Source organism: Gekko japonicus, unplaced genomic scaffold (genome assembly GCF_001447785.1).
Source record: "Gekko japonicus isolate JY-2015 unplaced genomic scaffold, Gekko_japonicus_V1.1 scaffold55, whole genome shotgun sequence".
In the NCBI taxonomy this organism is placed as follows: domain Eukaryota; kingdom Metazoa; phylum Chordata; class Lepidosauria; order Squamata; family Gekkonidae; genus Gekko; species Gekko japonicus.
This window is the reverse complement of record NW_015160837.1, coordinates 1,254,214-1,270,214: the sequence shown is the minus strand read 5'-3', so window position 1 is coordinate 1,270,214 and position 16,001 is coordinate 1,254,214. Positions and strand designations below refer to the sequence as shown.

Here is a 16,001-nt window from a genome sequence, read left to right as displayed (position 1 = left end):
CAGGCTCCACTGAACTGTTTTGGATTGCTAGCTATTGGGGGGGGGGGAACGTGCAGCTCTGTCCTCGCAGAGGAGGGAGAGCTTGTACCTGAATAAAACTTGGTCTTAAAGGTGCCACTGGACTGTTTTGGACTGGGGAGCTGGAGGGAGCTCTGCACCTTACCTGGCTGCTTCTTGCTCTGACTGAGGGCTGCTGGGAGCAGGGGGTGGGGTTTGTTGCATGTGCCCGCCCCCTGGGCTTTTTACTCCTGGAGCTCTGCTCCTATGCACTCCTGTGGGAAATGACCCCTGATAGAAACGCGCACACACAACACAAATTAGAACATAAGAGAAGCCATGTTGGATCAGGCCAACTGCCCATGCAGTCCAACACTCTGTGTCACACAGGGGCCAAAACACAGGTATCAGGTCCACCAGAGGTCTTCCACTAATAGCAGATTTTATTGATCAGCGTTTAACCTAGTCTTAAGTTTCGTACAGGCATAAAGCAGCATTTGGAAATCACTCCAACATACCAGTTAACTCAAGAAAATACGACACGTTGGTTCGCCATACATTCTACAGCTTCAGTCCATTGCTCTGCCAGTGCTCCAGTGTCCATGTAGAGCTCCTCCTTTCACTTCAGTGGAGGGCGGTGTTGCTGTTGTTCAGTCACACAGTGTCCATGTAGAGCTCCTCCTTTCACTTCAGTGGAGGGCGGTGTTGTTGTTGTTCAGTCACACAGTCGAGTCCGACTCTTCGTGACCCCGTGGTGTCGCATGCAAAGAAATGAGCCTTCAGAGCGTTCTCCTCCTTTGAAACGAATGAGGGAAGACTTCACTTGTGTGGGAGTTCTCACATATACAGGAGATCATCCGTGTGTGTGAACTGGAGCTGCTGGGACCCCAGGATCACAAGAGACACAGGGGTTGTGGGCAGTGTTCCCTCTAAGCGGTGGAGTCTTGTGAGCAAAAATTCTACTTTGTGAGCTCCTGGCATTAAGGTTGTGAGCGAGTGATTGGGCTGCTGCATAAATCGGTTTGCTCTGGAGCCATATCCCTTCCTGAGCTAAGACAAAGACGCGTGAGCCGGAGGCTAAAAAGCTGAGCTAGCTCACACCAACTCAGCTTAGAGGGAACACTGGTCGTGGGACAGATCTATTCTGCCTTCCTCTTCCTGCTTCTCTTCCTGCAATGTAGCTTCTGGGAATCATTGGGAATAGCATATGATGGAGCAGAGAGGACCTGCAGTGGGCGGGGTCGTAGCCAGTGGGGGGGCCGCAGCGGGCAGTGCCCCCTATCGCATCTGCTATGCTTTCAGTACACACCCAATGTTAAATAAATTCTTTAAATATTTTAAATGCTCATTGTCTAGGTTTTGAAATCAGCCACTGATAAATGCCGTCTTTGTCTTTTCCAGATTGGCCAGTCTGAAGTTTACATCATCAGTCCCGACACCAAAAAAGTAGCCATTGAGAAAAGCTTTAAGGAAATTTCCTTTTGCTCTCAGGTACCAAGATCTTCTTTCTGCCTTAGTTCTCTGTCAATATATTGATTGACTAATTATTGCTTGTTTTCGCACTAACGTCTGTGTTTGCGTCCACTTTCTGTTGTTGTTTCTGGTAATTGTTTTATTGTGTGGTAAATCAAATGACACAGTTACTTTATTACAGTTCTGATAGTTTTTTTAAAAAAAACTTTGCAGCTTGCAAATACTTTACAGATGTAACTGATTGTCCCCCGCATCAGAGGATTATCGCATTAATTGCACAAAATAATAAAAGTCTAGATTTAGAATTAGTTAAATTAGCTTTTGCTAGCCCAGTATTTCACACATACATTTATTCAGGAAGCTAAATAGGTTGGTTCACATATTTTAAACAGCCAGTGATTTCTGGTAACATAAGATAATTTCTAACAGTCCCATTGAATCAACTCCTCTGTTAATGTTTTTCAGGTTTTAAATCAAAAGTATTGGGCCTGAGATTCAAAGAACTGCTTTAGTAAAACCCAAGGTCTTGGGCATCCAACTTTTTTGTTTGTTTGTTTGAATAGCAGATTTGCACTCTATAAAGCAAAAGGCATTTGAAACTCCCTTTAGTTGAAAACTCCCTTTAGCTGAAAAAACAATACGTCTCATGGCATGGGTTATTGCTGAGAAATGCCGACCCCAAAGCCCTCTGTGGCACTATGTTAAACTGCTTGCACAGTGCTTTGGGCCGGTCCTGAGTTTGCAAACCTTACCATTAGGTTATTAGAAATGCTGCATTTATATGATTAATTCTTAATTTTGTAAACAGCTGTGTATTCAGTTTACAAAGTGAGATTTGGTCACGTGTGTGAGATAAATGAGCATAAAATAATGTGATGTTAAAGTAGTAACCTTTAAAGTAGTAATCTTGAAAGATTTGGAAGGATTGCATTCACAGTTTCTGCCCTGCTTCTTGATGAATTAAAAAGGTAAAGGTTCCCTTGCTCGAAAGCCAGTCGAATCCGACTCTAGGGTTGCGATACTCATCTCCATTTCAAAGCCGAAGAGCCAGCGCTGTCCGAAGACGTTTCCGTGGCCAAGTGGCCGGCATGACTAAACACCAACGCTGTTACCTTCCCACTGAAGTGGTACCTATTTATCTACTTGCAATTTCTTGCTTTCGAACTGCTAGGTTGGCAGGAGCTGGAACTGGAGACGGAAGCTCACTCCGTCATGCGGCACCCAGATCTCTTTTACTTTTACTAAAGCATCCTCACCTGCTTTCTGGAGATGGCTTTTGTTTGGCATAGGCAAACAAGCCCAAGCTATCCCATGTATTCAAAGTCCATATACTATTATACACCGCTCTAACAAGAAGCCCACTGCTAACTCATGAAGCCCTTTTGCCCTGCGGCTTCTCTCCAGTGCCTGCCCTCTGCGAGCAAAAGAGCAGTAGAGGCAGGACCGAGGAGGCACAATTGGCACTGTTCACCCCATCTACTCCCATCTGGTTGGCAGTGCAAATGGAACCCAGATGGAGAAAGTAAATGAGAAGGTAACAGCAAAGGAGGTAAGCCTTAAAGGGGGACCTAACAAAGGCATCTCGCTGAATGGTCTCCCAAAACCCCAGATCTGGCACTGATAGTATCTTTGCTCTAATGAATTTCACTGTACAATTCAGCAAGAGTTAGGCCTTCAAATACAGTTTTAATTTTAAAATGTCCTTATGAAGGATGCCACAGGTTTTTTTCCTAATTCCGTAGTGAAAATCACATCATTACTGATAAAAATGGGAAAGCGCTTACATTGAAGAGGAAGGTTTGTCCCCCCCCCCCCCCAAAAAAAATTGCACGATCGTTTCTGCGGTCAGTTTGGGGTGAGAACGCTGTGTAGCCAGGATTTCTGTGAAAAGTCCGGCCGCATTGAACAGTGTATGCTTTCAGCAACCTAGATTTCTGGGCAGTTTTGACAAGTGTGGTGCCAAAAGATTCTGTTGAGCATAGAACCTTTCAGACAGTCAAATGTCATGGGAATCTCACAGTGTGCTGTACATGAAACCTGATGGTTTAGAGTTCACCTTCACATGCATAAGCAACTTTGAAATGCGAAGGCATCCCGAAAGAAATTTGTCCGACAGTAGAAAAGACTTGCCCTGAACTGGGTGGCCCAGGCAAGTCCAATCTTGTTGAATCTCAGAAGCTACGCAAGGTCAGCCCTCATTAGTACTTGGACCGCCAAGTACCACCAAGGAAGTCCAGGGTAAGGTAAAGGTAGAAGGAGAAGAAGAGATTGGATTTATACCCCGCCCTTCACTTGGAGTCTCAGAGCGGCTTACAAACTCCTTTCCCTTCCCCTCCCCACAACAGACATCCTGTGAGGTAGGCAGGGCTGAGAGAGCTCTTGACAGAAACTGCTCTTTCAGGAACAGCTGTGCCCGAGCTTGTGACTGACCCAAGGGCACATCAGCAGGTGCAAGTGGAGGAGTGGGAAATCAAACCCGGTTCTCCCAGACTAGGGTCAGCACACTTAACCACTACACCAAACTGGCAAAGGTTTCCCTTGCTTGAAAGCTAGTCAAATCCAACTCTAGGGGGTGGTGCTCATCTCTGTTTCCAAGCCGAAGAGTCAGCGCTGTCCGAAGACGGTTCCATGGTCATGTGGCCGGCATGACTAAACACCGAGGTGCGCAGAACACTGTTACCTTCCCACCAAAGCAGTACGTATTTATCTACTTGCAATTTCTTGTTTTCGGGCCAGAGACGGCGCTCACTCCGTCACGCGGCACTATGGTCTCGAACTGCCAAACTGCAGATCTTCTGGTCCGCAGCTCAGCATCTTAAAGCAATGGCAAAGCCTCGACTTGATGGCACTTTACACACACACACACACACACAGAGAGAGAGAGAGAGAGAGAGAGAGAGAGAGAGAGAGAGAGAGAGAGAGAAATGACTTCCTTGAGACCATTCCTGTGTCAGCACTTAGCAGCTTGCCCTCGAGGTCAAATTCTGGCTTTCTTAGACTAACAGGAAATAAATTCCGAAAGTAATGACCCAGCTCCCTCTCCCAGTTAACTTAATTGCTTAACAATTGCACATCCAATGGGGGGAAAAATACCCGCTGCCGTTCACCCTCCCTGGAGAAAGAAGGGCTCATGATGTCACATTCGGCATTCTTCCTGAGAGGCCAAGCTTAGAATCTGTTTCTGTGGTGATGTTTCCGTGGCAATGATTCAGTTCTTCCTCCCTCTTCTGTTATGAGCAAACCTTGAGGTGTTCTATTCCAAGGTGAGACGGGTCTTAAAACTGTCCTAGAGACAGTTGTTGTTGTTCAGTCGCACAGTCAAGTCTGACTCTTCACGACCCCATGGACCAGATCCCGCCAGGCCCTCCTGTCTTCCGCCGTCCTCTGAAGTTTGCTCAATTTCATGTTCGTTGCATCGATGACACTGTCTAACCGTCTCATCCTTTGCCGTCCCCGTCTTCTTTGACCTTCAATCTTTCCCAGCATCAGGGTCTTCTCCAGTGAGTGCTCCCTTCTCATTGGGTGGCCAAAGTATTTGAGCTTCAGTTTCATTATCTGGCCTTCCAGGGAACAGTCAGGGTTGATTTCTTTTAGGATTGACTGGTTTGATCTTCTTGCAGTCCAAGGGACCCTCAAGAGTCTTCTCCAGCACCATAGTTCAAAAGAATCTATTCTTCGGCGCTCGGCCTTCCTTATAGTCCAACTCTCGCAGCCGTACATGACTACGAACCACCCAGAGACAGTATTTATATTTAACACACACTTGTGTGCTTCTTATTATTTATTTAGTATGTTTTTATCCAACCCACCCTCCATGGAGCTCGGGGAGGTATATGTCATATTCCCTTCCTCCGTTTTGCCCTTATAAAGCCCTGTGAGGTCAGTTAGGCTGAGTGAGTGACTGGCCCAAGTTCCTCCAGTGAGCTTCATGGCAGAGTGGGGATTTGAAACTAGGGCCCGATGTGCACAGGTGTTTCCCCTCACTTTCACCATGCCTGTCCGTCGGGTTTTCTTTGTCGTTCTGAATTGATTTTCGTCCCTTCAGCACTCAGTTTGCTTTCTGGTCGCTTTCCCTCTGGCTTTTGTGCCAGTTTCCCCCTTGTTTCGTTTTCAAGCTGAAGGTAATTCAAAAGCATACAGATTCCCTCAGATTCCCCCCCCCCTTCCAGCCCTTTTGCTGCCCCTCGAAGGTGACTCCCCACCCACATCGAGGTTGTTCCACCCACTCTGCATCTTCTGCCATCCTCCCCCCTTCATCGGTGTACAGGTTCCATTTCCCCCTCGTTTTTTAATTTTTAATGGGTTTTTTTTTTGACAAGCAGAATGAGATTGTCACTAGTCTCAGATCGCTGAATCTGAGGTTTAGTTCCCTGCTGGTAACTGCATGAAAGGAGGATTGGTGAGGAGGCAAATAGCAGTGTCCCCACTGCAAAAAAGAAAAAAGGGAAAAAAAGAATTTCAGTGCTGCATGCAAACAAAATAAAGGGGGAAGGATCATCAATGGGGAATGTACACCTACCTTTACATGTGCAGTGAAGGGCTCATTGGCGAGAACCCTGTTCAAAGCTGACAGAGCCAAACCCCACAGCACAGCTGAATGCCGCCTTCATCGGGTTTTTACAGTGTGGCTCGATGGCGGCAGCTGCTGTAGTCCGTACATCTCTCACTGTGAACATGCCAAAACAGTACCACCGCGTATGCTGAATCCATGTGCTTCTAGTGCCTGTGTGTAACCCCCACCCTGGCAATATACTACCAGCAGCAAAATAAAAAAATTAAAAAAAATTCTTTAAATTCTGTCCAAGATAGACGAATTGTTAGGTCTCCTTCATAGGTGAAGGGGGAGAGAGATACTATTGCGAGTGAATCATCGAGGGCTTTACAGTTTTGCTTTAAATTTTGATTGTGGCTAACTGCAAAGTATTGTATTGGTTTTGGAATACTATCCTGTATTGATTTATTCGCACAATTAATTTTCTGTGAGAGGAACTCCAATTTAGTTCTTCTGTGTTTTTGCCTTTACCTTATCTGGAAAACGAAGAACAATATTTTAGGGAGGAGAAAGAACCACATACAGTCGCTCAGCATCCTAAGCTGTTGGGCCAATGTAATCTCTGTGATATCCTTTAAATGATGTAGTAAATCCAAAGGTGTCAAAATTATGAAGAATTTGGCTGTGTATATTGACGTTCTTTTTAGTTATCTGTGCTTACTGAGAGGTATTCCATAAATGTTGATAGGGATGTGTCCATATAGTTTTACATGCCTTTGGGATGACTTGGTGTGCTTTATCTCTTGAAAAATGCTTTTTCCTCGCTGTCCCACTCAGGAATGCTTGTTTGGTGCTTTGCAGTTCTTCTGTTCCCCTCCTCTAGCTCTTCTCTACTGTAGCTAAAGTAAAAGTAAAAGGTTCCCTTGCTCGAAAGCCAGTCGAGTCCGACTCTAGGGTTGCGGTGCTCATCTCCGTTTCAAAGCCGAAGAGCCAGCGCTGTCCGAAGACGTTTCCGTGGTCATGTGGCCGGCATGACTAAACACCAAGGCGCACGGAACGCTGTTACCTTCCCACCAAAGTGGTACCTATTTATCTACTTGCAATTTCTTGCTTTCGAACTGCTAGGTTGGCAGGAGCTGGAACTAGAGACGGGAGCTCACTCCGTCATGCGGCACACTTGGGTCTCGAACTGCTGAACTGCCGACCTTCCACAGCCTGCAGTTCAGCGTCTTAACCACTTGAGCCACCGCAGCTCCTACTACTGTAGTTATAAAACAGCAAAATCCTCTTTTCCGTATTGTGGTTTTTCGGATGATACCACGTATTTCATATCAGTCCTACATGTTCCTAACGAGAGTGCCGGAACCCGAGAAATGGCTCCAGTGTGCTAGAAATCTGGTGATCACCACAGAGACTTTAACCAATCACCTTCTTCTTTTCTGAAGTGTGTGTGTGTGTGTGTGTGTGTGTTAGGAAGACATGAAGGAAGCTGACAACGTGTTAAGATTTGTAGAAACTCATATTAGGCTAATTTTTTAAAAAAATCTTTTAAAAATCTTTTAAAAATCTTGATTAATTTTGAAATATGAGAGATGAATGGGTTCACTTAAAGTTTTAATTAAAAATGAATGTCTTCTGATCAGTTCTTTATTCATGGGTTAAAAGTCCGGGATGAAGAGGAGAATGGGTGAATTGATACTGTTGGCTTTACTGTTTGTGTTCACCGATATCAACCATGACCATCATGGCAGGCAGACACTAGGAAAGGAGGGCAAAAACTCTCCCCAGTGAGCCCTCTGTCTGGCTTTCCAGCACTTTGAAAGCAAGAGGTTCTTTCCCTCCTACATAAACACACAATATTTTCTGGAGTTTAGACAACTTCCCTTGTCTGAGACGAAATACTGTTTCTTTTCTAACTTAAGATCCTCCAGATCTCTTCCCTGGAAATCAGATGGCTGTATATTTGTTATGTTACAGCTTTATTCTCTTGTCAATGCGGTTAGCTGCAACGTTGGGTTTTCCATACCTAACACAAAACTTGTCAAGTACTTAATCATGAGCTAACGGATTATATAAATGTTCATAGCTTTGGGCTAATTTGATAATAAAATTCTTTTTCCTCCCCTTGCAGGGAATTAGGCATGTGGATCACTTTGGATTTATCTGCAGAGAGGCTTCAGAGTATGGTGGCTTCCATTTTGTATGCTATGTGTTTCAGTGTACAGATGAAGCTCTGGTAAGAGCCTTTTTTCTTAAAAGGGGGGATGGGGATACAGAAGAAGGGAGGTCTTGTACGGCTTTGAAGAAGGAGGTGGAGAGGAGATTGGATTTATACCCCGCCCTTCACTCGGAGTCTCAGAGCGGCTTATAATCTCCTTTCCCTTCCCCTCCCCACAACAGACACCCTGTGAGGTAGGTGGGGCTGAAAGAGCTCTTTCCAGAGCTACCCTTTCAAGGACAGCTCTTGTCAGAACTATGGCTTGCCCAAGGTCATCCAGCAGCTGCAAGTGGAGGAGTGGGGAATTCAAACCCTGTTCTCCAAGATTAGAGTCCGCACACTTAACCACTACACCAAACTGCAGGTAACTGCAAAAAACTATGTAAAATATTTTACCAGCTGGCCCTCCTCCAATAAGGTATTCTGCCATAAAGCAGGGGTAGAATCTGATAAGCAAGAGAGCCAGTTTGGTGTAGTGGTTAAGTGCGTGGACTCTAATCTGGGAGAACCGAGTTTGATTCCCCACTCCTCCACTTGCACCTGGCTGGATGACCTCGGACAAGTCGTGGTTCTGATAAGAGCTGTCCTTGAAAAAAAGCAGTTTCTGTCAAGAGCTCTCTCAGCCCCACCTACCTCACAGGGTGTCTGTTGTGGGGAGGGGAAGGGAAAGGAGTTTGTAAGCCGCTCTGAGACACCTTTGGGTAGTGAAGGCCGGGGTATAAATCCAATCTCTTCTTCTATCTGCATTGGTGAAGGTTGTTATGATAGTTGAGAAAACCTTGAAATCACTGTGCTATAGTCTGATTTTGTTGATAATAAAATAGAATTGTTTCTAATGCTGGAAACATTTTTAATTAAGTGGGTTGGACTCTTGGATTTGGGGGGGCTAGACTCTCGGATTAATATACATAAAAATCTGCAGCACATTTTGTTGCAAAGATATAAGGGAAAGGTGTATCTCTGTGATGCCAGGGGCTAGAAACTTACTTTTTAGAAAATGAAAACTGGGAATTCAGAGAACTTGTTACACATGCTGTTATACTGTTATACCAATATAATGATTTTTAGCCAATTTTTTTAAAAACACCTGAAAAGTCTTGGTGTGTGTGGTGTGTGTGGCAGGGTGGTGATGAATACCTGATTCAGGGTGTTCCGGTGCCCTTCATTTTTAGTACTATAACTTGCATCACCATTCTGGGTTTAGCGGCCAGTTTAAAAACATGTAGCATTATTTTCTGAGTTATGCCTGCCACAGACCCTTAGTTTCAGTTGCAAATAGCACAGTGTGGTGGTGGGTTGTCTCACCTGGGCTGGGATTTCCCCATGCCTTTCAGTTTCTGCCATGGAACTCCCACAACCATCCTGAAGCTGGTGGCCAGTTTTGAGTCTTCTAACTTTGTTCTCTGATGAGTTATGCCTGCCAGTAGCGGTTAAAGTGTCAGACTAGGATCTGGGAAACCCAGCTTCAAATCCCCATTCTGCCATGGAAGCTTGCTGGGTGACCTTGGGCCAATTGCACTCTCAGTCTCACCTACCTCATGGGGTTGTGAGGATAAAATGGAGGAGAAGAGAATGATGTAAACTGCTTTGGGTCCCCAGTAGGGAGAGAAAGGCAGGATATAAATTAAGTAAGTAAACAAATATGGACAGATAGGCCAGTTCTTCTATTACTGTAGATTCATTCATGGTAGCAGCAAGCCAAGTCATTTGTTCATTTTGTTATGATATTTGGTTTGGATGAGGGTCAGATGGAATCTTTCTCCGGGGGCCCACGGGGTGGGGGGGCATAATACACATTTTCAAAACAGAAGTCTGAAGGAATAGGAGACGCTGAAGGCTAATACTTGAAGAACTGAGCTAGGGTGGGAGAGGCTCAGGTTCACACCCTCGGTCAGCCATGAAGTTCACAGGGCAGCCTTGGGCCAGTCAAAGATATAATGATGGGGGAGGGACCGTGTGCATTGCCCGAGGACAAAAAAATGTAATTATAATGATTATAACCATGATAATTCTTCTGTATCTGAAGAAGTGAGCAGTGACTCACGAAAGCTCATACCCTACCTCAAATTTTGTTAGTCGTTAAGGTGCTACTTGACGCTTACTCTTTTCTTCTGGTATAATACGCAGTATGGCTTAACCCATTTCTTCTGGTATAATACGCAGTATGGCTTAACCCATTGACTGATCCTGCAGGTTTCCTTTCTGGGCCATTTATGATTCTAAATTTATTTTTTTTCGTGGTTTTAGTATGTTGAATTGTAGAGGGATTTTGTTTGTGTATTTAACGGATTTGTAAGCTTTCTTGAGCACTGGGAAAACACACTTTAAATAACAGTCCCAATTGACGTTAAAGCTCGACACTGTTCAACCGTAGGGGCAGCAGTTAACCTGGGTTTTGCATTCTCTGAGATGAGCTCTGTAGTGGTAAAATGAACGCACCACTCTTCAGCCTTGCTTCTCTCGTCGTCCCAGGTTGATGAGATCATGATGACTCTGAAACAGGCTTTCACAGTGGCTGCTGTGCAACGGACCGCCAAAGCACAACTCCAGCTCTGCGAAGGGTGTCCCATGCAGAGCCTGCACAAACTCTGTGAAAAGATCGAAGGTAGGAACTGCGCAGCGTGCAAAGACTAAGATCATCCCTGGATTTTGCAGAGTGGAAACTTTGGACTTTGTCGATGCTTTTTTTGGTCTTTAATTTAAAAACATTTTAATGCTGAAAGCATTCTTGCATTTTGCAAAGTGGGAACTTTGGCCTTCGTTGATGTTTTTGGGTCTTTAATTTAGAAACATTTTAATGCTTCAATCGTTCTTGAGATATTTGGAGAGAATTCCTTTACAAACAAAATTCTAGTGGATTATATGCCCCCCCAAGACAAGATTTCATAACTATTATTCTAAGCCTAAGTGTTTTTCCTGTGTATGGATGCACTGAAGGTGGGAAAACTGGGGAAAGGAGGAGCCAGGAAGAGGTTCCTATGTAACAGGAGGTGGCGGCGGCTACAAGCATGGTCAGCTTCAAGAGAGAATTAGATAAGCATATGGCGCAGAAGTCCATCAGGGGCTATTAGCCACAAGGTATAGATAGGGACTCTTGGTCTGGGACAAGGGATGCTCTGTCTTCTTGGTGCTTGGGGGGGGGCAACAGTAGGAGGGCTTCTAGTGTCCTGGCCCCACTGCTGGACCTCCTGATGGCACCTGGTAGAGTGTTGGACTAGATGGGCCATTGGCCTGATCCAACATCCAATTTCCACCTATGCCCATTGAAACCTTTAAGGGCACTTATCCCTTGCAGCTTAAAGGATCTGGGGCAGGGGAGTTTTCTTGTTGGAGGCTCAACCCACAAAGTACCACAATACAAAAACTGTAGAAATTGCAGCCCCAGCAGCTGATGAGCTCACAGGGATTCTTATCGAAGCCTCCTCCCTCCTGTTCGTTGTAAAAGCAAATGATTCAGCCAGATAGGGAAGTCATTGTCACTGCTGAACGGCTAGGCTGTTTTGAAAAAACCCTCCCTGAGCCCTACTATGTTGAAGAACCTCCTGCCCGTCTGCAACCTTCCATTCTTGGGCAAAGTGCTAGAGTAGGTGGTTACTTCTCAGCTCCAGGGATTCTGGGAAGAAACAGATCTTCTGGACCCATTTCACTCTGCCTTCAGGACGGGATTTGGAACAGAGAATGCTTAGTTGTCTTGGTGGGTGACCTCTGTCGAGAGCTAGGCAGTGGGAACGTATGTGACCCTGCTAGTTTTGCTGGATCTCTCAGCATCCTTCAATACTATTGACCATAGTATCCTACTGAGCTGCCTCTCAGCTCTGGGACTAAGGGACACCGTGTTACAATGGTTCAAGTCCTGTCTGGAGGTTCATCTCAGAAGTTAGTGTTTGGGGATTCCTGCTCTGCCCCGTGTCCATTGGCTTGTGGGGTTCTGTATGGTTCCATCTTATCCCCCCTGCTACTTAATATCTATATGAAGCCACTGGGAGAGGTCATCAGGAGGTATGGTCTGCGGTGTCACCAGTATGCAGATGATACCCACCTCAGTCTTCCTTTTTCCACCTAACGATGCTGTTGATATTCTGAACCGATGTTTGGAATCAATAATGGGCTGGATGAGGGTGAACATGCTGAAACTTAATTCTGAGAAGACAGAGGTGCTCTGGGTTAGTAGAAAGGCAGACCAGGAACTTCATTTCTCCCCTGTCTTGGATGGGGCTGTACTCCCCTTGAAAAGCCAGGTTCGCATCTTGGGAATGCTGCTAGATACAGTGCTCATCTTAGTAGTCACTTCAGGTGGCTCCAGTGGCTTGGAGTGCAGTGATCCATACCTTAGTTACATCTAGATTGGACTATTGCAGTGCGCTCTACTTGGGGCTACCCTTGAAGAGTGTTTGGAAGCTGAAGCTAGTGCAGAATCTTGCAGCTAGCCTTCTGGTCGGGGCCATCTATTGGGAGTATGTGACCCCAGTACTGCAGCCATTATACTGGCTACCGATCTGCTCCGAAGCCCAATTCAAGGTGCTGGTTTTGTTCTTTCAAGCCTGTGATGCCCCTTTCCCACTCACACAGAGTGCTTACCACCCTTTACACCTCTCCCCCAAGTTCTGGGTTACAAGTGGGTTAAGCCGTCACACTCACTACCCTTCAGTTTGGTGTAGTGGTTAACTGTGTGGACTCTAATCTGGGAGAACCGGGTTTGATTCCCCACTCCTCCACTTGCACCTGCTGATGTGACCTTGGGTCAGTCACAAGCTCTGGCACAGCTGTCCTTGAAAAAGAGCAGTTTGTGTCAGAGTTCTCTCAGCCCCACCCACCCCACAGGGTGCCTGTTGTGGGGAGGGGAAGGGAAAGGAGTTTGTAAGCCGCTCTGAGACACCTTTGGGTAGTGAAGGGCGGGGTATAAATCCAATCTCTTCTCTTCTTCTTCTTCTTCTTCTTCTTCTTCTTTTTAACATATAGTGAGAGCCATGACCATTTCACCTTTCAGGACTTCTCTCTCTCACTCACAGAGATATCAGCAGACAGGGTAGCCCAGCCCCCCCCCCCCCCTAATCCCCCCCCCCCCCCCCCCCCTTAATAACAGGTCCTTACTCAAACACTTCACAGAGTTATTGGGGTTGGGGGCTCAAACACTGTTCCACTCACATGCTGCCACCATTTATTCATACCCTATATAATATGTATTATATATATTAACTTGTGTGTGTGTGTTTCTTTCCCTGAGACACAAAGCCCACAGGATTCAAAAAAGAATTACCTTTTATTTATGGTTTGAACATAACACTGAAGAAAGTAATCTAGAGGCAACAACATTTCTTTTCCATTGAATTTTTCAACTGTTTCCCTATTCCAGTATCCTGGACCTTGTGTTACAAATTGACTCTTTTTAGTCAAATGGCTTTAAGCTGATCTTCACCTCAGCTTCACCCAATCAGACACCTTCTCTTCCCTCTCAGTTCCCTAGCTGCCAACTCCCAACTGCTCTCTTAATTGCTGCTTTCCAACTGTCCACTCACCAACATTCCGTCAGCTCTCATTGGTCATTCCGTCAACTCTCAGGGAGAGGCGGAACCTAACCTGCCTGTCACAAAGCCCTACATGGCTTGGAACTGGGGTGTCTGAAGGACAGTCTTCTCCCATTCATTCCTGCCCAGGAATTAAGAGCACAGGGAGAGGCCCTCCTATCCCTTCCACCAATCAGGGACGCTCATCTGGTGGGCACACAAGAGAGAGCCTTTTCCGTGGCAGCGCCACAATTATGGAGCAACCGCCCCAGGGAGATGCACCTGGCCCCCTCGCTTTCGATCTTCAGGAGGCAGCTGGAGACAGTTTCACTTAGGACTGCATTTGGCTAGTTTGTTTTTTATTTATTGACGGTCCTGACCGAGATTTTGAACTGTCGTCTTTTATGTGTTTGCTGTTGTTTTATTTATATTGTAAGCCGTCTTGAGTGCTGCAAGGCAGAAAAGAGGTTAATAAATGCATTAAATACATAAAATAGATCTCAGGTTGCTGATGAAAAAGCACACTATGGGTTAGAGCTCAAGGGATCTGTTCTGCTGATGGAACTCCTTCCCTGGGCTTTGGAAGAAGACACCACAATTAGTAGAAAAGGTGCATGAGATACAGCCCCATGAGCCCAATCTCTCATAAGTTCAGTTTCTGCCCTAATTTTTGTGTAGTCGTTGGATGGAAGGTTTCTGTTAGGTGGGCTGTGTGAACATTTTGTAACCAATTGGTAGTAGCAGGGCTATTTTTGGGCAGGAACGCACAGGAACGGAGTTCCGGCTGGCTTCAGAGTTGGCCACGCCCACTACGCCCAAAACCTGCGTGCGTGGCTACAGCGGAAAAGCCTGGAGAGCAACCCGCCCCGGCAACTCCGAGGCGGGTGGGCCGGGGGAGCCGTGGAAAGATTGGAGAACCATTTAAGCTAAGGGAAGGCATGGACGTGTGGCCTAATAAGCTAATGAGCTGTGTTGCATTGGGTGTGGCCAATATGCTAATGAGTTTGTGCTGCTGGGTGCAACCTGTTATGCTAATGAGTTCCTGCTGGGCTTTTTCTACAAAAAAAGCCCTGGATAGTAGCATTAAAATGTGTTCTGTTCACCCTGTGTATTTATTACTTTTCAGGGCTCCATCCTTCTAAAACTAAACTGGAACTTCAGAAACACTTAACAACACTGAATAACCAAGAGCAGGTCTCTGTCTTTGAGGAAGTTCAGGTAACTTTTTGTTGGTTTTTATTTTTACTTTCATTTTACTGGTTCATCTTTGGAAAACACAAGTAAAGAAATTTCTTTCAGATCTGTCTTTCTGCTGTTCCTCAATAAGCAAAGGGTGCATCATTTAAACACTGAATGCTCAGTCTCACAGTATTCAGTGAAGATCTTTAAATGTTTTTTGTAGGCTATACAACTCTGTAAGGTAATTTTATTTTTGTATTCCCGATGTCAAATGCAAGGAGGCATTGGTTTGTTTGGCCTTCAGCACTGACTGTTGATCTTTGTAGGAATGTGAATTTTTAGTTTTAAAACTGAACCTGTGTTTCTAGTGAGTGAGGAAGAACAGTGGAAAGAGATTTGCAACAACAACAAAAAAATAAGGGCGGTTCAATATGGAGACCACCAGATTGACATAACCACTGGGTTTGCGGTACAGTGGTTAGAGTGTCAGACTAGGCTCTGGAAGACCCAGGTCCAAATCCCCACTCTGCCACAGATGCTTGCTTGTCCCAGTCACACACTCACAACCAGTGTTCCCTCTAAGCTGAGTTAGTGTGAGCTAGCTTTTTAGCCTCCGGCTCACACATTTTTGTCTTAGCTCAGGGGGGGACGGCTCCAGAGCAAACTGATTTATGCAGCAGCCAAATCGCTCGCTCACAGCTTTAATGCCAGGAGCTCACAAAGTAGAATTTTTGCTCACAAGACTCCACAACTTAGAGGGAACATTGCTCACAACCTAGTTTGCCTCACACAGTTGTTGTGAGGATAAATTGGAGGATAAGAGAACAACGTAGGCCTCTTTGGGTCCTGGGGTATAAATGAACTGAAACAAAGATGTACTTGGCGTTTTAGCTTCTTAGGATGCGTATGTCTGTGATGATTCCTTGTGATAGTGTGTGTATGTCTCTTTAAAGATTTGGTTGCAGTGCAGAATGCAGAGTAGAATGATGGAAAGCGACATGTGGAGTATGATTGGTGGATGGCAGAGTGTGGGAGGAGTTATTCTGTGTGGGTGTGTCAGTGAGAGATTGGAGAATGACAGTTGGAATAAGGACAGTTGGTGGAAAAGCAGTTGATGTTGTGCCGTTGAATTTCAGTC

General features: G+C 45.5%; 1 protein-coding gene across 1 annotated transcript in view; it reads left to right on the top strand.

The window, feature by feature from the left end:
* TBC1D1 (TBC1 domain family member 1) overlaps positions 1-16,001 on the top strand; it is a 156,152-nt gene that overhangs the window by 83,581 nt on the left and 56,570 nt on the right. Inside the window, 4 exon segments of the mRNA XM_015418418.1 lie at positions 1,399-1,488; positions 8,094-8,198; positions 10,653-10,785; positions 14,811-14,902. Coding sequence (XP_015273904.1) covers positions 1,399-1,488; positions 8,094-8,198; positions 10,653-10,785; positions 14,811-14,902 — 420 coding nt within the window.